Source organism: Bidens hawaiensis, unplaced genomic scaffold (assembly GCF_021521415.1).
Source record: "Bidens hawaiensis isolate Kalapana, Puna unplaced genomic scaffold, B.hawaiensis_p1.1 tig00013027_1, whole genome shotgun sequence".
NCBI classification, from domain to species: Eukaryota; Viridiplantae; Streptophyta; class Magnoliopsida; order Asterales; family Asteraceae; genus Bidens; species Bidens hawaiensis.
This window is the reverse complement of record NW_027492096.1, coordinates 623,545-646,005: the sequence shown is the minus strand read 5'-3', so window position 1 is coordinate 646,005 and position 22,461 is coordinate 623,545. Positions and strand designations below refer to the sequence as shown.

Below are 22,461 nucleotides of genomic sequence, written 5' to 3'. Positions count from 1 at the left end.
GGGACCGAACCACGTAAAATTCTTGTGTCGTTTATCATTATTATTTTCTGTTTACTGCGTGTATAATGGTGTGTGCTTATTCGTGTGTTGTTCCGCTGCGCCGCTTTGTTCCTGACAACATCTTTTAGTATTCTGAAAAGTAAGGTTTCTTATGTGTTTAATGTTATTTATATGCAAAGTTATACCAACCAAATGGACCATGCTAGTGGTTTTTTTCTAAAGAATTTTGGTATGGTTCACCACTTAGGAAACACATCAACTATAAATCACAAGTGTATCAAAATTTGCATTTCAAATGATTTGATTCATTTCATGGTAAACTTTTATGTCTCGGGGCGTGTTGATGCGTCATACAGAGTGACAACATATGTACATGGCCAAAATGTTGGACCTCAGGCGTCTTAGAACATGTACGAACTACATCTTATCATTTTTTTAAGTAGTAGGATACTTACACATGCAGCTACCTCATCAAATTCGCTCAACTTGCATTTGCGGAGTTTAGAAAAACAAGATTGATCATTTTGGGTGATCATTAACTAAGAATACTCAAAACTCATTAGTGTATGATGTCATGATGTTGTTGATTGATATCATTAGTTTGTTCCCACTTCCCATGATATATATTGTCCCAAACATTAGCTGAGGGTGATAATCTTATTACACTTTTATTTTCGAACGGTAAATTTCATTTAAAACTGGCCAAACTAGCTAGGAGCTATGAGTGAAAGAGAACAAGAGCGGAAACTAAAAAAGAAAACCTTTTCCAACTCAATGTTTTAAACTTAGACCGATTTTCAATTCACAGAAAGCCTAAAGACTTCAGATCTTCAATCACCTTAAGAACCGATGATTCTTTGTTGGAAATAATGTTTCATTCATTGCTTTCTAAATACACCAACACACCACTAAAATATTGCGAAGAAATTTCCTTATATTATTGCACAAGGCAGTAGTGTCGGACCTAGGAATCTTTTTCATGAGAGCAATAGGGGGCTTAACACTAATTTTAGGGGGATCGGGATTTTCACATACGAATCGCTTAACACTAATTTTAGGGGGATCAGGATTTTCACATACGAATCTCTAAAAAAATTTTAGGTGGGCGGCCGTATACTTGAGGAATCCTAAACCACGAGCGTACAAACTGACAAATTTGAGACACCATAGAGCACGCTTTGAGAAAATGTTTAGCACTTTCCGTACTATCACCATAAACACTGCAATTCATAAAAACAACTTGGACATTCTCGTGAGAGAGAGCCACGCATATGGAATGTCTGTCCAACTCCGCCTTCCAAACAAAAATGTTTAGCTTTTTAGGAACCCAACAATTTTATTTCATGACACAATAGGCAATCGGGCCAGAAGCGTTAAATAACGGCATGCATTACACTTTTTATGTAAATTATGTAATACAAGATTTAGCGACAGATAAACGAGACGTCATACATATTTTTCCAAAGCTGCCTGCTCGTTAATGCTTCTAGAACTAGACATTAATGGAATGCTTCTACTATGTCCACTAAGTAAACATACACCATGACCACGTTATGCAATAATTATGGACATCACGAAAAATAACTTATTCTTATCCGTAATGGGAAACACCTGCGAAACTAACTTTCTATAGAGTGTTTAAATCGATACAGAAGTCAAACGTGCAACAACCTGGAAATTAGAACCAAATGCAAGAAAAAAAAGGTTTGGTTGCTTCCGTCAGGTTTAACATTGTGACATTATCTTCATATCCTGTATCATCATCATCGTACTCATTATATCCCACCAATAACAAAGTTAGGTAGGGTAAGATGTACATCATCATCTTCATATCCTGTATACGATTGCATATATGTTGAGGTTTTTTTTTTTCTTTCGAAAAAGAGTATTGGTGAAAAACGTATTTACAGAATTAGATAATTTTAAATATATTGGCCAAAATGAATGTTTTATCTATTTTTTTTAACTAATCTTTTACATCTTTTTTTTTTGTATTTATATACTTTTAAGTTATGATAAAAGAAGTAATTGTGGTTGGGTACGTAGTCAGCAAAAACTCACCAGACACACTATCTTCACATTTGAAGTGGGGCTGTGTAATGTTTAATGGTGCATTGTTTATATGATTCAGCCAAAATGACACACGTCCCACACTAAAACCGGAGAACACCGTAACACCATCTTAGTAAGACTAAGTGTTATGAAAGGGGGTTAGTTAACTAAAAGTAAGTGCACGTCACGTCACTGCCACATACGTAAATATATACGATGTAGTTCTACCTTGGCATTTGGAAGCAACATGATTTCATCACGTTAGCATCATCAGCTTCCGGGATATTAGTTGTCTGAGTTTTTGTAGGCGATGTGAATAAGTATCCGGATGTACAAAACTGTTGTTGAGACAAGAAATCAACACTTTGATTATAATGTTCAATGACAGGTTGAATTGGAACAAAATAGATAACGATATAGGCTCATTCAGCTCGCCATTTGTAACACGATCCCATCAACTTGCAACCATATTTCGTTTTACAAACAAAACTAACAGATTAAGAATGCGGTGGGGAAGTTAGTATTTAAAGATGAGAAATGTAAGATCGAACATAAACATTTTGTTCAATAAAACTGTATTGTAATTTGTAAAACAAGGGTACTCGATAAAATGGCAATATGCAGAGCTACCACTTTTTGTCAAATTTGTTTTAATGATTAAATATTAGACTTTCGAAACTGATCCAAAACAATCTGAAAAGATTACAAACCGTACCGAATCAAATTTTGATTCGTGTCAGTGACTCGAATCTGGACAAAATTTTGACCCATAACCCGTTTGACTTTTGCAGCCTATTCATTTAAAGAAAATTTAAACTTCAAGTGATTACAATTTCTCCTAACTTAACACACAAAATGATATTAATCACAGTCATATCCATTTATTATTAAAAAATGATCATAAATTCAATGAACAATCAAAATACCATATGCAACTAACATGTCCTAAAATCAATGTAACCTAAAATTGTTATAAGACATTGAAATTCTAAACCATAATCAGCCCCATTGAAGGAGAAGGAGTATTATCATTTAACGAGAGGTGTGATTTAAGCGTCTTAAAATAGGAAGCGTCTTAAGATATTGTAAAATGACAATTTTGCCCATCCGGTGAAGTATCAAGTGTGTAGAGAGTACAAATAAATTGAAAGTGCATAATAACTTCATTAATCAACATGCTTTTTATAGCCAACAAGATACAACGGATAAAGAAAAACTACTACCTACTAAATAGGAAATAAACTAAAAAACAGGAAGACTAAGAAACAAACTAAAGCAACGTGCCAATATCCCTAAGACTTGGCTTATTAAAAACAGAAAAACTTGGTCCTCAATGAGAATAACGGCTCTTTCATCTTGACTAGTCACAAACAATATTCCAACAAATCCTCCCCTTAAACAAGAATCCATCAAGTTTCTTGTTTAATCATGCATATGCACGAATCTCCTTGAACGTCTCTTCCTTGACGGGCTTTGTCATACCATCTGCTATTTGTTGCTTAGTACCACAAAACTCCAATTTAATCACCTCCTTCTCTACCAACTCTCTTAGATAATAATAACAAACATCTATATGTTTTGTCCGTCTATGCATAACCAGATTTTTTGACAACTTAATAGTAGATGTATTATCACATTGGATACTCACCATACCAGTAGATTCTCCCATTTCCTTCAACAACCCTTTCATCCACACACAATGGCAAGCACACAAACTTGCAGCCACATATTCGGCCTCGATCGTAGAAAGTGTAACAATCTCTTGCTTCCGATAACACCAACATACAGCTGCACCACTGAACAAACATACATAACTGTAAATACTCCTTCTATCATCGCTATCTCTTGCGTAGTTACTATCCGTATATACTTTCAGCCCCTCCTTTTATACTTTATCATACCTTAAACCAAACTCATAAGTTCTAATTATGTACCTTAAAATTCTCTTGGCTGCCATCAAATGATCCTCCCTTGGTTTTCCCATAAATCGTGAAATAAGACTTACTACGTACATAATGTTGGGCCTCGTAACCGTTAAATACATAAGATTTCCCACGAGACTTTTGTACCATGATTCATCTACCTCCTCCCCTGAACCCGACCTTGTTAAGACGAAACCAGGTACCGTTGGTTCATGAACTGGATTTTCCTCTTCTAACCCAAATCGTTTTACGACCTCCTTCGCATACCGCTCTTGACTCAAAAAAATTTCTTTTTTAGTTTGACTGACTTGCACTCCCAAAAAATATTTCATCTTACCCAAATCCGACATATCGAATTCCCTCTTCATTGATTCTTTGAACTCAATGCATACCATCTCATCACTTCCGGCATAGATCAAATCGTCTAAATATAAACTTACCATTAAGACTTTATTGTTGGCCTTCATAATAAATAATGTATGATCGTAACTACTCCTCTTAAACCCTTCTTTCTTAAAGTATGTCTCGATTCTATGATACCACGCCCTCGGAGCTTGCTTCAAACCGTATAAGGCCTTCCTTAATGTGTACACTTTCTCCGCTTCCCCTTTCTTTATAAACCCTTCTGGTTGGTGAACGTACACTGTTTCTTTTAAATCTCCATGTAGGAATGCACTCTTTACATCAAGTTGATACACGGTCCAGTCCCTTTTAGCAGCCATAGAGAGGAGCAATCTAATGGTGTCCCACCTGGCTACCTACCAGTGCAAAGACTTCCCCGTAATCAACACCTTCCTTTTGTGCATAACCTTTTACGACCAATCTTGCTTTATACTTTTCGACCTCTCCATTTTCATTTAATTTTGTCTTGAATACCCACTTAACCCCAATAGGTTTCACACCAGCTTCGGCCTTAACGAGTTCCCAAGTGTTATTTTTTTTATCGCCTCTATCTCTACCTTCATAGCTTTAACCCATTTTTCTTCCTTGGCTGCTTCTTCATAAATGGTAGGATCTTCACTAATGCCTATCATTATCATCACATCATCTTCTGCGAAATTGGTATGGTAGTCTTTTAACCAACCAGGTGCTTTCTTGATTCTACTCTGCCTAACTTCAGAGGCAGAAGCCTCGTCTTCATGCGGGTTAGTCTCTTCTAAATCTCCTTCATCATGTGACTCTTCTTCATTTTGTGGATTTTCTTCTATCACAACTTCTTCATCCTTCTCATCCATTGGCCTTACATTTTCTTCTTCTTCTTCTTCTTCTTCTTCTTCTTCTTCTTCTTCCACAATCATTTTTTCCTTTTCTTCTTTACCTAACTTCCAATCCCATTTTCCTTCTTTATCAAACGTAACATCTCGACTGATTACAATTTTCTTGGTGTTGGGATCATAGAGCCGATAGGCCTTTAATTCAGCACTCACACCGAGGAATATACACTTATGACTTTTATCATCAAACTTGCTTCTTAATTGCTTCGATATATGAGCATACCCAATGCATCCAAAGATCTTGAAATAACTAACACTCGGCTTTCTACCCTTCCATAATTCTTCGGGAACTCTTTTGACGAGACTCCTATTTACACACCGGTTAAGTACGTGACATGCCCAACTTACGGCCTTAGCCCAGAAGTGCTCAGGCATCTCTTTTTCGGTCAAGAGATACCTAACCATATTCATGAGCATTCGGTTACGCCTTTCGGCCACCCCGTTTTGTTGAGGTGTATAGGCGGCCGTTAGTTGTCGTTTAATTCCTTCTTCTTCACAAAACAATTTAAATTCTTTTGAAAAAAATTCTCCCCCCTCTATCACTTCTTAAACATTTGATACTATTTCCCGTTTCTTTCTCAACTTCTGCCTTAAACTTTCTAAACCATTCAAATGCCTCCCCTTTTGTTCCCAAAGTATAAACCCACGTTTTTCGAGTAAAATCATCAACAAACTAACACATACCTCTTGTTGCTCATGGAGTTTGGCGTGACGGGTCCGCATATGTCGGTGTGAACCAACTGCAACTTTTTTGAAGCGTGCCAATTGCTTTTCTTGTGTATCTCTACTCGATCTTGCTTTCCAAGGGAGCAAACTTCACATACTCGTGTTTTTTCAGTCACCTTTGAGAGACCTTCAACCATATGGTTGAATTTCATGATTCTCATGAGCCTTTTGATTCACATGTGCAAACCTCCTGTGCAATAAATCTTCCCTTACGGCAGCATGCATACAACTCGTCGTGGTACTCGTGTTGACAAAGATCGGAAACATCCTGTTCTTTGTCATTATTGATGTCATAAACAACCCTCTTTCTTGGTGATAAGCCTTTACATGACCTTCTTTAAACACAAACGTAATCCCTTTCTCTTGTAATTGCCCTACACTTAGCAGATTTGCCGTTAGATCCGGAGCAAAGTACACTTTGCTTATGACCTAACACATCCCGTCCACTTGTAATCTTACATCTCCGATCCCTTGTACTTCAAGTCTTTTATCATTCCCCAATTTTACCGAGTGAGAGAAAGCTTCAAGTCTTGTAAACCAAGACTTGTTTCCCGTCATGTGATTTGAGCAAGCCGAATCGTGAAACCAAATTTTCTCCCTTCCATTACTTACTAATTCCGATTCAGCCATGAGAACCCTTTCTTCATGTTCAAACTTCTCCACATATATTTCTACCATTAAATTAAGCTCCTCATTTTCATCGAACTCGGCATAATTTACGGCTTTCTCTTCTAGTGTGCAGTCATATTGAAAGTGCCCCAACTTGTGGCACTTATAACATTCCATGGTGCTCCGATCAAACGAGCCTCGACCTCTTCCTCTACCTCTACCAAATGAAGACCGTCCTCAACCTCGACCCCTTCCCTATGAAGTTTCTTGATATTCTCGTCAACTTTTGTTCATGGACAAGGAGAGAACTCTGTAACTCATCTACAAATATGTGATCAAGATCCTTTGACTCCTCGATAGAACATACAATGAAATTGAAATTTTCAGTGAGTGTTCTAAGCACCTTCTCAACAATGGTTACGTCCGTCATGTCATCACCACAAGATCTCATCTCGTTTGCAATAACCATTACCCTCCCAAGGTAATCGGTCACACCTTCTCCCGTCTTCATCTCTCACTTCGAAACTTCTTCGAAGCCTTTGCAATTGTGCCCGTTTCACCTGAGCACTACCTTGGTATTTGATCTTCATAGTGTCCCACACTTTCTTAGAGGTTTCTTTATGAGTAATTGTCTTGAGTATTGACTTATCAATGGTTTGGAATAGATAATTCAATACCTTTAAATCTTTCAACTTGTTTTCTTCATAGTTCTTATGTTGTGTGGCTGTGGCTTGCTCCTTCTGCCTGATCACCACATACCCATCGCTTACAATACTCCAACATTCTTTGGATTGGATGAGGATCTTCATAACCATACTCCAATGGTCATAATCCCCATCGAACTTTGGTACGTGGGTAGCTTGAAAATTGCCGCTGCTGCTTCCTTCTTCGGCCATAGCTAGACAACACCGATTACACTACAGATCGTTCTTGCGCTCTGATACCACTTGAAGTATCAAGTGTGTAGAGAGTACACATCAATTGAAAGTGCATAATAACTTCATTAATCAACAGGCTTTTTATAGCCAACAAGATACAAAGGACAAAGAAAAACTACTACCTACTAAATAGGAAATAAACTAAAAAACAGGAAGACTAAGAAACAAACTAAAGCAATGTGCCAATATCCCTAAGACTTGGCTTATTAAAAACAAAAAAATAGACTTGGTCCTCAATGAGATTAACGGCTCTTTCATCTTGACTAGTCACAAACAATATTCCAACATCCAGTTTGCTTTATAATAAAATAACGTAGTAGGTATAGATTATGATATTTTGAAAACTAATGTAAAAATCATATTGGGCACACAATTAATTCACACAAAAACAACATTTCAAATTTGAATTTTGAAATTAAAAAAACCAAATTAATGATATACGTTACTAAGTAGCCGTTGTTAGAATTAAAGTAAGCATTGTATTACGGTGTTTACATTACTAAGTAGCCGTTAGAATTAAAGTAAGCATTGTATTACGGTGTTTATATTACTAAGTAGCCGTTAGAATTAAGGTGAGTATCGTATACAATGTTACCGTTACATCAAATCCTCTATACAATGACACTACTAGTCTACTATGCGAAAAGCTACACATTCATCTCAGTATCATATTCATCTTCAATTTACATCATGTCTGATCTTTCACGCGCTAGTCCTTCAAACTTTCCTTCTCTTCCGTCTTCTTCGGAGCTGGTAATTTTATATATTATTTTTTTCACTTTAATTTCAATTTTCAAGTAGACATGTAACATCTAAAATAAATGTGTTACAATGCTTCTAATAAGTAAAAATCAATATGCAGATTCCCGACACCGCATCTCAGTTGCACGCTGTGGAGGAGGAACAAATGACGTCATCCGGTGTTGCAAACCAAATGGCATTTGTTAGCGATTCTGATGTATTGAATTGTCCAATATGCCACCAGCCATTATGCTCCCCTGTGTTTCAGGTATTAATAGTAAATAATATATATATGTAAGCCTTAATTGCCATAATTGAATTATAATTATCTTTGCAGCTTCTTTAAATTATAACTGAATTGACATAAGTGTTTTTTTATTATAATCTGTTTTATTTTTGATAATGTTGTAGTGTGCGAACGGGCATATAGCGTGCTCCCCATGCTGCTCAAAAGTGAACAACAAATGTCCTTCTTGCAGCATGCCAATTGGTTACAATCGTTGCATAGCTTTCGAAAAATTCATAGAATCAGTCAAAATATTATGCAAAAACGGTTGCAAAAACACCATACCTTACGGTAAACAAAATGAGCATGACCGAATGTGTTCACACGCCACATGCTTTTGCCCTCACCCGTCATGCCAATTTTCAGATTCTTCCGAAAAGTTGTACCTCCATTTCGGCATCCAACATGCAACTTCAACCACCCGATTCACATACCACGAAAATTTCTGTGTTCTTGTAAACCGCACCAAAAACACATCTTTCTTCAAGAACAAGATGAAAACGTTGTTTTCATCCTCAATCATCATGTTAAAGAACATGGGCGAGTTTTGAGTGTTGATTGTGTGGGTCCCAACACGTTAACAGGTTGTTTCGAATATCGTTTATCTGCTCAGGACTTTGGGTCAAGTCTTTGTTTTGAAAGCGTACCAGAAGTATATACAAAGTGGTTTGAACATCCGCTTAGAAAGTTTTACTTAACAGTTCCATCTGACTTTTATACTTACATGGATCATATGTGTATTCATATATGCATTAAGAAACTTTTGTTTCCCATGTCGCCAAGTTAAAGACTTGGTGCAATACAAACTTGAAAGACCCGATTCACCAACACCTAAAGTATAAGAGTGGTACGGAAGATCTCAAGGATGTTGGGTTTAATCTTGACGGGTGGGTTTATGAGTCGGTTTTTAGTATTTGTTTCAATTAGTTGTTAAATTTCCGTTGGATGCTTGTAGGCTATTTTTAGCCCTTTATTTTATTAAATAAGAGTGCATCTTTTATCATATTTCCACTACAACGAATACTTTTCAATATTATTCTTTCTTTACTTCAATACACACATACAATACATAAGTGTTTTCTGATTTTGCTTTGGGACTTAAACCAACAAAGGGACGGTTTGAAGGAGATTTAAAGTTAAAGGGGCAATCTAGTTTTCTTGGTGTCTAAGTTTATATATAGTGTTTGGTTTCTTGATTTACTTGATCAAATAACATTTTGAACAAATAAATGTCGTGTATGCCAAGTGTTCTCTTATTTTTCTAGAAGTTACCTTCTGATTTGTATGTGTAACTGCAAATTGATGTGGTTGAATAATGTTACGGACCTTTTAAGATTTATCTTGTTATATATTAATTAGAATGTTCACTTTGTGTGCTACTTTTGCTGTTTCTGCATATTTTTATTATACCTCAGGCTTTGTATATGCATGGTAACCTTTTGAATTATATTTGCAATTGTTAAAAGGAAAACGAATTATCAAAATTTTATGAAGCTTTAGGGAAGACATATAACATTTTAGAAAAGAACCTTGTTATTGTTGGGAATTATCGAACCATGTTGCGGTGAGTTGGGCCAAACCGAGAGTTCGAGTCATAATCAAACTCATTCTAATATTAAGGAATAAATAAACATGTTGGTTTATCTATTTAAGTATATTAGATAAAGATAGTTTGTGTTTGAGTTTGAGTAGAATTAGGATGTAGATCTTCTGATTAATACTATTTGCAAGTTGGCAATACGTTCTGAGTCTTTCTTTGCTGTGATTCTAATTATCAATTCATTACTAGAATTGGTATCAGAGCTTAGTTCTGATCAAGAACTGCTGTTGTGGAGATTCAACAGAGGAGAAGTCCGAAGTTGGGTTAAGAGAGTAGCTGCAGCGTGACTAGGGTTTAAAGTCACGTTCCGGATCCAGAGCAACCAGCACTGAGGTCGTTTAATCAGAAGTACAATCGAAGAGGCAAGTTCAATATGGTTGAAACAAGCTCATTGATGTACATAGAAATATACATCTTTTCGGCATCAAATAATCTAATAAAACTACAATTTCTATCTAATAACATAGCATAAAAGGCTACTTATCATAATAAAACATAATTTCAGGTGAAACCAAGCCCCAAACAAAGAAACAAGCAAAAAGACGAAGAAAAACAGAAGAAAACACAAGAAAACAAAGAAACACGCCCCCATGCCTCAAGAAACATGCCCCCATGCTTCTGACACAAGAAAAGACAAAATCTGGAAGCAAAAGCACGGGGCCGTGCTCATCATGCAAGGGGCCGTGGATGAGAGTACAGAAAAGACAAAGAAGAATTGAGAACATGTCACTAAAAAACACGGGGCCATGCCTACCAACCACGGGGCCGTTGCCACCTCACAGAAAAGACAAAACAAATCTGGCACATGTCATAAAAATGCACGGGGCGTGCCTCACCATCCAGACTGCCTATAAATAGTGGCTCATGTTGCACTCATTTTGGGTGCCTTAAAAATAATTCTCTCCAGTTTTCACTTATAAAAACACACACTAACACTCACTTTGAAGATCGAGTGAAGAGTTTGAAGGCTTGGAGGTCATCACCACTAATCATCATCATCAACCATCATTACCATCATTAAGAAGAAAGATTCATCTACATTTGGTTAGATTGTTCCAAGTTTAATCATGTATTTGTTATTATCAATCATCTTAATGTTTATCATTATGCTCATTATGAGCTAAACTCCTTTTACCATCTAAAATCTATAAAGAAGCTTTGCTTTACTTGATAATTAATCAAGACATGTGATGTATTCTAGTAAAGTACATGGTTATATTACAATTATCTTTTGATGAGAAATGTTTCACCATCTTAAATCACTAATTCAAAGTTGGTGGTTGTCGATTTCATTGGCAATCGTTCATGATCGATTCATGTTCTTGAAAGATAGAAATACTTTGATACATTATCGAAACATGGATCCTTATATTGTACTTAGAAATGATGAGATATAAGTTATGGTGTATTTTTCTAAACCTTGGTAATCCGAAAATGGCTTTGCTTAGGATATCAAATTAGTTAAAGAAACCATATGTTAACGGAATGTGTAATTATAACCTAAATAAATCAACCAAAGGAAGGTTGTGTGATGAACTACAACCACCCGAAGTTGTTAGAATTGGTATTTGAGAAATCGAAGTCAATCCTAATCTTTCTACTTTACGAAACTACTTGCCAACTTAAATTGATATCATTGAGATGGTATGACATTAGGAAAGGGTGGACTTTAAAATTCGCATACTATCTCCTTAGTGCCAAAGATGCTCACTTAAGGTTTAAGGAGCTATCTATCATATATTGCTACGGTAAGTTTATCACATGTCCAAATATTAATTATCAATGTTAAAATGGAGTGGATTCTTGATCTTAGATGGTAACCTTCGCATAATTGAACAACTCGTTTAGAATCTCTTGTCTTGGTCACCTATATATATTATATATAAGTATTTATATTTTATAAAAAGTTCAAGAATTATCCCCAAAATGATTAAAACCTCCTATTGAAGTAAAACAACGATTTATTATTAAAAACATTTGTGTCCACGGATCGATACTTGGTTCTTACCAATACTATTCTACATATATGATAGGTACACTTGCCTATTTTGTGTGTGTTTAGTCTTTGTAGAAATCACTTTTATAAATTTAAAACACGATCTTGTGCAAAAACAAATCATTCCATCCTTTTATATTTTACTACTACACGCGCACACGCATCAAGTTTTTGGCGCCGTTGCCGGGGACACGGTACGTTTCTAAGAACGATCCAAGTTTTAATTTAATCATTGTTTATAATTGTACATATTTTTAATTTCTATTTTATTTTATCTTAATTTTTTTAAATATTAGATAATATAATTTTACGACTAGCCTACTTTTTATCTTTATTTACCTTACCTTACTCTAGCTTAATTAATTTAGACCTTAGTTTAGTTTAAAATAGTTTAGCCTAACTTATAGTTTAACTTAGACTAACCTTTAGTTTAACTTTAGCTAACTTTTACTTTAGTGTTTAATTTTGATTTAGTCCTATGTATGTCCTCTACTTTTGAGCCCAAGCTTGTTTCTTCAATTTCTGAACCGGAACGACTTTTTCGACGACGAACTCGTAAACGGACTACAGAAACCGCCGAAGCAATCAAAGACAAATTAGTAGACGCCAGTACATCAGGAGAAAATCAAACCGAAGAAATAAACCGAAGAAATGATGGCGGCCCAGAACAATGAGCCGAACATGAGCCAATATGCCAAGCCAACTCTCGAAGGCTACGGAAATGGAGTGGCTCCACCCGAAATTACCGAAAATTTCGAAATCAAATCTAGCACCATTCATATGGTGGAAAATTCAGTTCAGTTTCATGGTCTTCTTGACGAAGATCCTCTTTCTCACATATCTCGATTCTTACGAATTTGCGGAACCTTTAAAATTCAAAACTGTTCAGACGATCAAATCAAACTCAAACTCTTTCCTTTCTCTCTAAGGGGCCAAGCCCTAGAATTGATAGAATCTATTTCCTCTGGTTCCATCACCACTTGGGACCAGATGGTTGAACAGTTTCTCCTCAAATATTTTCCGCCCGAAAAAACTGCCAAATACCGAGCCAGCATTACCGGATTCCGGATCGATGATGATGAATCATTACTCACACCATGGACTGAGCGTATGGTTACAAGTACAAACTTTCTTTTATGCATAATCCAGTCAAAACAAACAGGCCATCGACCAAATCGCTGGTGGAGACCTGGGATCCAAATCACCAAACGAAGCATTTTAAGTCTTGGACAAGGCCGCAAAGAGAGTTTCGCTTACAACCCGCCAAGATCTACACCTACCCATAAAGGAATACACCATGTTGTTTCCAACACTCTTGTCACAGCACAACTTGAAGCCTTGTCTAAAAAATTCGAGCAACTTCAAGCCGAGCTATCAAAAACCAAACTCACTTGTGATACTTGTGGAGGAAATCATAAGACGAGTGACTGTAAACAAGTCATCATGGCCATGAAAGAAGTCGATTTCATCGCTCGACAGAACAACGCTTTCAGCAATAACTACAATCCAGGATGGAGAAACCACCCGAATTTCAGCTGGAAAGACGGAGGTAACACTCAACCTTTACCCGGATTCGAAAAAAGACCAATGAATCAACCCTTCCAGCCTAAACCTCAATTTCAAGATCAAAGTTCTAGTAGCCATCAAAACCCAAGCTACTCTAAAATCGAAGAAATGTTAATCCAACTATTGACCAAAACAAATGAAGCAGAAAAGAAAGCCGACTCAAGAGCTGTTGATATCAGCGGAGTATTATTAAAACATGAAGTCGATCTCAGAAGTCAACAAGCATCACTTCAGAACCTAGAAACCCAAATCGGACAAATTGCCCGACAATTATCTGAAAGACCACCTGGCACTCTTCCAAGCAACACAATCACCAACCCGAATGCAACAGCTAACGCCGTTACACTCAGGAGCGGTACAACCACTGTTGTCTCACCAACTTCAGAACCAGTTATGGAGAAAAAGTCTCCTGACAAAACGCAGGAAAGGCTGACCCCAACAAGCACAGTACAGCCTAAGGATCCAGTCCGAATCTATGTTCTGCCTATTCCGTACCCTGGAAGACTGAAGCAGGAACGATTGGAAGCCCAGTATGGGAAGTTTCTATAACTCTTTAAACAACTCCATATCAACATCCCTTTTGTCGAGGCTATTGCTCAGATGCCAAAATATGCCAAGTTTCTCAAAGAAGTGCTGACAAACAAAAGGAAGTTGGAGGAGCTCTCGCATGTCACCCTAAGTGAAGAATGTTCAGCCGTCCTCCAAAGCAAGCTACCGACAAAGATGACCGATCCAGGGAGCTTTACTATCCCTTGTCTCATAGGAAATTTATCTGTTAGCAATGCCCTGGCTGACCTAGGAGCTAGTATTAATTTAATGCCCTATGCGGTTTTTGCAAAACTAGGGATAGGAGAACCAAAGCCCACCCACATGAGCATTCAGTTAGCTCACCGATCTATTAAATATCCTCGGGGCATTGTTGAGAACATGCTTGTCAAAATTGACAAGTTTGTTTTCCCAGTAGATTTTGTGATTCTAGACATGGAGGAAGACAAAAGCGTACCTCTAATTTTAGGAAGACCCTTTTTAGCCACCGCAAAGGCTATCATTGATGTTTGCACTGGTAAACTCACTCTCAAGGTCAATGACGAGGCAATCACTTTTGACATAGGAAAATCTATGCAATATCCGCAACAGCACGGTGACACCTTATATTGTGTTGACATCATAGACTCCATCGTAAGTTGCTATATGCGAGATTCTTCCATCAAAACTCCCTCAGAAACACAAGTCTTAGACAAAACACTCAACAAACCCATTTTAGAGAACGAAAATCTCAACAATAACTACCACGAAGAATCAGAAAAGATATACGAAATCAGTGAAAACAATGAAAAATCAAAACCATCAATCGAAGAACCACTAGCCTTAGAATTAAAAGAACTACCAAAACATATCGAATACGCCTTTCTAGAAAAAGATTCTCAACTTTCAGTAATTATTACATCTCACCTTTCTAAAGAAGAGAAAGACGAACTTCTTAAGGTTCTTAAAAACCATAAGAAGGCCATCGCATGGAAGATCATGGATATCAAGGGCATAAGTCCTTCTTTCTGTACTCACAAAATCCTCATGGAGGAGGAATACAAACCCGTGGTCCAACATCAAAGACGTCTCAACCCTAACATGCAAGATGTGGTGAAGAAGGAAGTAATCAAACTGCTTGATGCCGGATTAATCTACCTGATCTCGGATTCACCTTGGGTTAGTCCCGTTCAAGTAGTACCCAAGAAAAGAGGAATGACAGTCGTAATGAACGAAAAGGACGAACTAATACCAATGAGAACCATCATAGGCTGGCGAGTTTGCATTGACTACTGAAAGCTTAATGATGCCACAAGAAAAGATCATTTTCCACCAACTTTCATAGACCAAATGCTCGAACGATTATCTGGAAAAATGTTCTACTGTTTTCTTGATGGATTTTCCGGATACTTTCAGATTCTCATTGCTCCTGAAGATCAGGAGAAAACCACTTTTACATGTCCATACGGAACCTTCGCCTACCGAAGAATGCCATTTGGACTATGTAATGCTCCAGCCACCTTCCAGCGTTGCATGGTGGCCATCTTTCATGAAATGATCGAAAACTCTATGGAAGTCTTCATGGACGACTTCTCAGTCTTTGGAGACTCCTTCGGTCATTGCCTGAAAAACCTAGACAAAATGTTAGCTAGGTGTGAAGAAGTAAACTTAGTACTCAACTGGGAAAAATGCCATTTTATGGTAAAGGAAGGCATCATTCTAGGTCACAAGATATCCCAAGCAGGACTAGAAGTTGACAGGTCCAAAATAGAAACCATATCCAAACTTCCGCCGCCAACTTCAGTCAAAGCCATTAGAAGTTTTCTAGGACACGCAGGTTTCTACCGCCGCTTCATAAAAGACTTCTCAAAAATCTCAAGACCTATGACCAATCTTCTGGAAAAAGACGCACCATTCGTCTTCTCCGAGGAATGTATTGAATCATTCTATACATTAAAAGATAAACTTTTCAACGCACCAATCATGACCATACCCGATTGGACCATTCCATTCGAAATCATGTGCGATGCAAGTGACTTTGCAGTTGGAGCCGTACTCGGACAACGCAAAGAAAAGCACTTTCACCCAATTTACTATGCCAGTAAAACTCTTAGCGATGCACAAGAGAATTGCACCACAATAGAGAAAGAGTTACTAGCAGTAGTATTTGCCTTTGAAAAATTTAGATCATACCTAGTTTTTTCCAAAACCATAGTTTACACCGATCATGCTGCAATACGTTACCTATTCAACAAACAAGATGCCAAACCCAGACTCATTCGATGGATCCTACTACTCCAAGAATTCGACATCGAGGTTAAGGACAAGAAGGGAGCAGAAAATGTAGCCGCAGACCATCTTTCACGTTTAGAATGTCCAACTCCTGAAGAACTTCACGAAGAAATTATCAATGATAATTTTCCACATGAAATCCTCATGCGCATTCAAGGAGTCATAGAAGAAAAAGACGAAAGTCCTTGGTATGCCGACTTTGTAAACTACTTAGCTTGTGGGATCCTTAGAAAAGAGCTTAGCCACCAACAGCGGAGGAAATTCTTCTCCGATCTTAAGTTTTACTTCTGGGAAGATCCATACGTATTTAGAATATGTGCGTATCAAGTCATTCGTAGGTGCGTAGCAGGCAAGGAGGCCTTAGACATTCTCAAACACTGCCATGAATGACCAACAGGTGGACACCATGGTACTGCCACCACAATCAGGAAAGTGTTTGATGCAGGATTTTTCTGGCCCACTATATACAAGGATACACATACTTTGATCCAAGCATGCGATGCTTGTCAAAGAGCTGGGAACATCTCATCAAAAAATGAGATGGCTCAAAAGGGCATTCAAATTTGTGAAATCTTTGATGTATGGGGAATAGATTTCATGGGGCCATTTCCTAACTCATTCGGAAATAAATACATCATTGTAGCAGTCGACTACGTATCTAAATGGGTAGAAGCACAAGCTCTTCCCACCAACGATGCTCGAGTAGTTGTACGATTTCTGAAAAAGTTATTTTCAAGATTCGGTACTCCGAAAGCCCTAATCTGTGACAGAGGTAACCACTTCTGTAACACCCTGATGGACAAGGTCTTAGCACGGTATGGGGTTCATCACCGATTGGCAACACCATATCACCCTCAGATCAGTGGGCAGGTAGAGGTCTCGAATCGAGGAATTAAAATAATTTTGAAAAGAAGTGTGGGGATGAATCGCAAAAATTGGGCAGAAAAGTTAGATGACGCATTGTGGGCCCTTAGGACGGCTTACAAAACTCCCATAGGAACAACACCCTTCAAGCTCGTTTACGGGAAGGCATGTCATCTGCCAGTAGAGTTAAAACACAAAGCCTACTGAGCCCTTAGAGCAGTGAATTTTGATCTAACGTCCGCCGGAGCAAACCAGGAAGATCAAATTCGTGAGCTCGGGGAACTGAGAACACTGGCCTATGAAAATTCCTGGTCCTACAAAGAAAAGACTAAACGCATACACGACGCTCATTTAAAAGAAAACAAAAAAATTTCAAACTGGCGATCGTGTACTGTTATACAACGCTCGTTTACGTCTTTCCCAGGAAAACTGAAATCCCGGTGGACAGGTCCATACGTAGTTGAATCAGTTTTTGACTATGGGACAATCGAAATTTCAAATTCAAACGGCCAAAAGTTCAAAGTGAATGGACTTCGATTAAAACCATACATCGACGGTCCACTTAAAGAAGTGTTGGAGGTATTACCCCTCCAAACTTTTTAAATAAGAAATTAAGGAAACAAGGTCTGGCCCAGACCTTCACAAAACTAGGCCCTGTAAATATTTATTTTACTTAAGTATATATATATATATATATATATATATATATATATATATATATATATATATATATGTATTTTTTAATTTTAGAAAACCACGGGGGCGTGCTTTCAAAAGCACGGTCCCGTGCCTAAAAATGCGGGCCGGCATCTACGCTGCAAAAATCTTAGTCAGACTGGTTTGTAACAGAATTGTCAGAGCAAAAACACGGGGGCGTGCTTCCAAAAGCACGGTACCGTGCTCGGTTTCCTGTTTGGTTATAAAAGGCACCTTGTGTCATTGCATTTCTTGCACAAACCAAAACCAAAACCAAAAACCTCTGAAAATTCAGCATGCCAACTGAGATGAGTGAAGCAATCCCCGTTTCCCGACATCCGAGAAACGATGCCCGCCATGTTTCCAAAACCGAGCTTCTTTTGAAACTTCAAGAACTCGTGAAGGAACTCACCGAAATGAATCTCCTTGCGGAAATGCGACTCGTGCAACTCACCGAATCAGTGGAAAACATGAAAATGGAACTCCAAGACATCAACGAGCAACTCCAGTTTCAAGTTCTTGGTTTCACATATTTTCCACCACCAGGACCACTCGGAGGAGGAGAGCCTTTCGGGGAACTCTAGGAAACTTAACTTTCTGTTTTCATGTGTAAACAAGTGCATTAAGCACAAGTGTTAGGACTTCGGGCTTAACCCGATTATTTTCTTTTCTTAGGAAACCCGGGCTTATCCCGTAATTGTTCTAGGATCTTTATTTAATGAAAAGTATTTTTAGATGACCAAACTTCCAAATTATCACAATAAACGTCATTTTAAAAATTCCGGATCTTGAATCATGTTGAAAATTAAAAAGAAATTCACTGTGACAAAAATCACGGCCCGTGCTTTCCTAAGCACGAGGCCGTGGTCACCCCATGGTCACCCCAGAATCTTCAGCATGATACGCGCTGACTCCATACAGTTTTCTGACTCAGAAACATTTATTCCTTTAGAAGCACGGGGCCGTGTTCAACTTTCCAGTCTCTATATAATCCATGCATAAATTCACTATTCCATTCACACAAAACACAAACTACCTAAATGGAAGGAAAACGGGTTGAATGGAGGCCAGTGAAGAAAGGGAAACAACATGAATATTCCTTCCTTGAGGAGGAAATCATGAGACTCCAATGCATTGTAAGAGATCAAGTTGAGAGCAACATGCAAACCGAGGCTCGAGTAGTCGAGTTAATTAACAAAGTCGACATGCTTAGGTTCGAGAACTTCCATGTTGTGGATGGCTACCACAAAGATGTGACTTCCAAACTTAACTTTCTCAACCGAGAAATCGTTACGCCCAATAAAAAGCTTGACGAACTTTTGGAAGCCAAACGAGCACCACCACACATCCAGGACTTGTTCGGGAGTGGTGGTCGTTGAAGTTCTGACTTCGTTTCATGTTTAAGTTGTTTCCGCTAGTACTATGTGTTAGGACCCGAGAATTGTTGTTGTACTTTTCATTTTATCTATCTTTAATTATGTATTTAGTTTTATGTTTTAATGAAATCTTGGATTTTTAACTATCATGTTAATATAATAATAAAAACTCAGTAAAAAAAACAAATAAACAAACCAGCTAACCAGTTCAACAAATAAACAAAATCTAAAAACAGTACTGTCTGCACTAAGCAGCACGGTACCGTGCTTCGAAAAGCACGGCGCCGTGTTTTTGATCACAGAGTAGTTACGAGTTTTTATCTAAATAAAATAACTTTCTCCAACCACCAACCCTAATATCACTGCATTCTGAACCGAAAACTGCCGACCTTCAAATATTTTGCTAATTTCTTCATCAAATCTTCGATTCTAAACCTAAGGTATGTTAATTTAACAATTGCATTATCCAAATTCGTCATTTTAGGTTTAGTTTAACCCTAAAATCGCTCAAATCGACCAAATCGGGTCAAACCCCGAAGAGGATATGGGTTAATTTGCTTGCATATGATGAATAGATTGTTGAATGTCTAATGGTTAGGGTTTAATTGAAAGAAACAATTCGGGTTTTGGGTGTTAGAATAAATACCCGACACACCATTAAACCCAATTGATATAATTGGTTAGAAACGAGGGTTCGAGTCTGAGTAAGTTAGAAATCGATATTAAAAACACGAGTCGTGCCCAAAACAACACTATTCGTGGTCAACCAAAAAGTCAAACATCAAAGGAAACTGAACCAGAAGCAGCAGCACGGGGCCGTGCTTCTGAAAGCACTCCGCCGTGCTTTGCTCTCTGTTTCAGCAAAATTGCAAATTTTCACGATTTTTTGACTAATTTGAGTGTAAATTGCAGATGGCCGAGTATGGAGAAGAAGTTCATGCATGCCTAGTCTTCGAAAACCGCAAGACAAAGGACCGATTGGCAAACGAAAGATTAACTTATCTCAACAACTGATATCCTGAAGCCCACTTCCATGCATGTGAAGAAACCCTAAGACAAGTCAACCAATGGGACCGCTATCAGAACATTGTGAAGGGACCTTGGAGACGGGTTTTTAACCAAACAGGGGATTCAGTGACGGAACTCACAAAAGAATTCCTGGCCTCGTTCAACATAAAGAAGAAAAAGTTTGACATGTGGGATAACAAGGCAATCGTGTTCCGATGTGGGGGTGTTTGGCGTACAACTTCTGTCACCCAACTGGGAGTTGATTTGGGTATTTACACGGCCGGGGAAACTGACACAGATATCTGGTTCGAGGCTAAAACAACATTTACAGATGAAGGTGATGATGATGAAGCTGAAGCAGGTGCCATAAGGGAAGAGGCTTGGGAACAGTTGAGTTATGGAACAACAACGTATAGACCGAGCGTCTCAAAAAGCACAACACTGCGTGACCCGCTGATGAGGTACATCCACCGTTTTCTGAGTCATACCGTCACAGTCGAGGACAGAGTGAATGGGTTGTCAACCTGAGGGATCTTTGGGCGTTGTACTGCATGAAAAACGAAATACCATGCAATATCACTATGCTATTTTGCAAACTTTTCATGTCAAATGCTACTGCCCGAGGAAATACCCCGATCTTTGGTGGTCCCTGGATCTACAACCTCTACAGGGCTTATGGTGCAGACACAGAAGGAACACCAAGCCCAGATCCGATAGCTCTCAACCTTGATTACTGTGAAAGCATGTAGATGATTCAGCAAATCAGCCCGGGTGTGTGGAGATTTTGTGATAAGAACAATCAATTTTGGGACCCAGAAGACCCGTCAGAGATGATGATACAGGATGTGCATGAGAGACGACAATCACCACCCAGACAACAACGCCGCCGAACTTACCATCAGAGAGGAGGCCCTTCTTCATCAGGGGCCGGCCCCAGTTCGTCAAACGATAGCCGATACTCTTTCGAGGGTATATATGGACTTATTGATCAATTCTCAGCTAACACTACCGCCTCATTTAACAGGATTACAGAGTAGATGGCTGCCTCAGATGCACAGTGAGCAACCGAATATGCAGAGACGAGGCAAGAGATTGATCGTTTAGGCTATCGCATGGACAGGCAGTGGGGACCGTTTGACCCGGACACGGGAACTGATGACTGGCGGCACTGGTAGGTCGGGCACGGGCATGGGTTGGTAGTATTTTATGAACTTATTATTTGTGTTTTGAACAATTTACTTTTCGTCGTACTTGTTTGTTTGTTTTTATGTTGGTTTGGATATTTTTATGGCCGTGGGTGCCATAGACATTATGTTAGGAACTAATTTAGCCCGATAGGGCAAGGGATGGATTATTCCATACCCAATTTTCAGCAGTTTATGCTTGGTTGTTTGTGGATGTTTGCAGTTTTATATTATATAGGTAAAAACAGGAAAACAGACGAAAAACAGGGGACGCTCTGTCGAAATTTTGTTAACCCGTAGGGAAGTAACTCTCCATTTTTACCCAAGATACACAATTAGAATTTTTATATTTTCATGAATATTGTCACATTGAGGAAAATGTGAGATTCAAGTGTGGGGAGGGGAATTACTTGGCCAATTGTTTTTCCAACTAATTATAAAAATTCTCTAAAACAAATATTTTTGCAGCAAACAAAGATTACTTAAAAACCTAAAGAGAAAACCAAGAAAATTTTTTGCAAATAACCAATCATTACATAAAAATGAAAAAGTAAGAAGAAGTTTTGTAATATTGAGAATAAGTTTATGCAAAATATGGCGTTAATACCCAATTCCTCCGTTACTGTGAGATAAACCTCATGCCATATAAATATTTTTTCGGAAGCTTTGAGTGAGTCATATGTTTCGTGTGATTTAGAACTTGTCGCAATTATTCATTTCAAGACCGCACGAAGCGTTGTATAAGGAAGAAGGTAATATTCCATCAAACCCACTACCAAATTACAAAACCCAAAAACCAGATTAGT

At 38.1% G+C, this 22,461-nt stretch overlaps 1 protein-coding gene and 1 pseudogene across 1 annotated transcript; both read left to right on the top strand.

Moving 5' to 3' along the window:
• Positions 1-8,139: 8,139 nt before the first annotated feature.
• LOC143543117 (putative E3 ubiquitin-protein ligase SINA-like 6) lies at positions 8,140-9,515 on the top strand (annotated as a pseudogene).
• A 4,036-nt stretch (positions 9,516-13,551) lies between these two features.
• LOC143543100 (uncharacterized) lies at positions 13,552-15,975 on the top strand. Its single transcript, XM_077035504.1, has 2 exons — positions 13,552-14,292; positions 14,339-15,975. Exon 2 carries the CDS (start codon positions 14,434-14,436, stop codon positions 15,529-15,531), a length of 1,098 nt encoding a protein of 365 aa, XP_076891619.1. The 5' UTR covers positions 13,552-14,292; positions 14,339-14,433; the 3' UTR covers positions 15,532-15,975.
• The last annotated feature ends 6,486 nt before the right edge of the window (positions 15,976-22,461 follow it).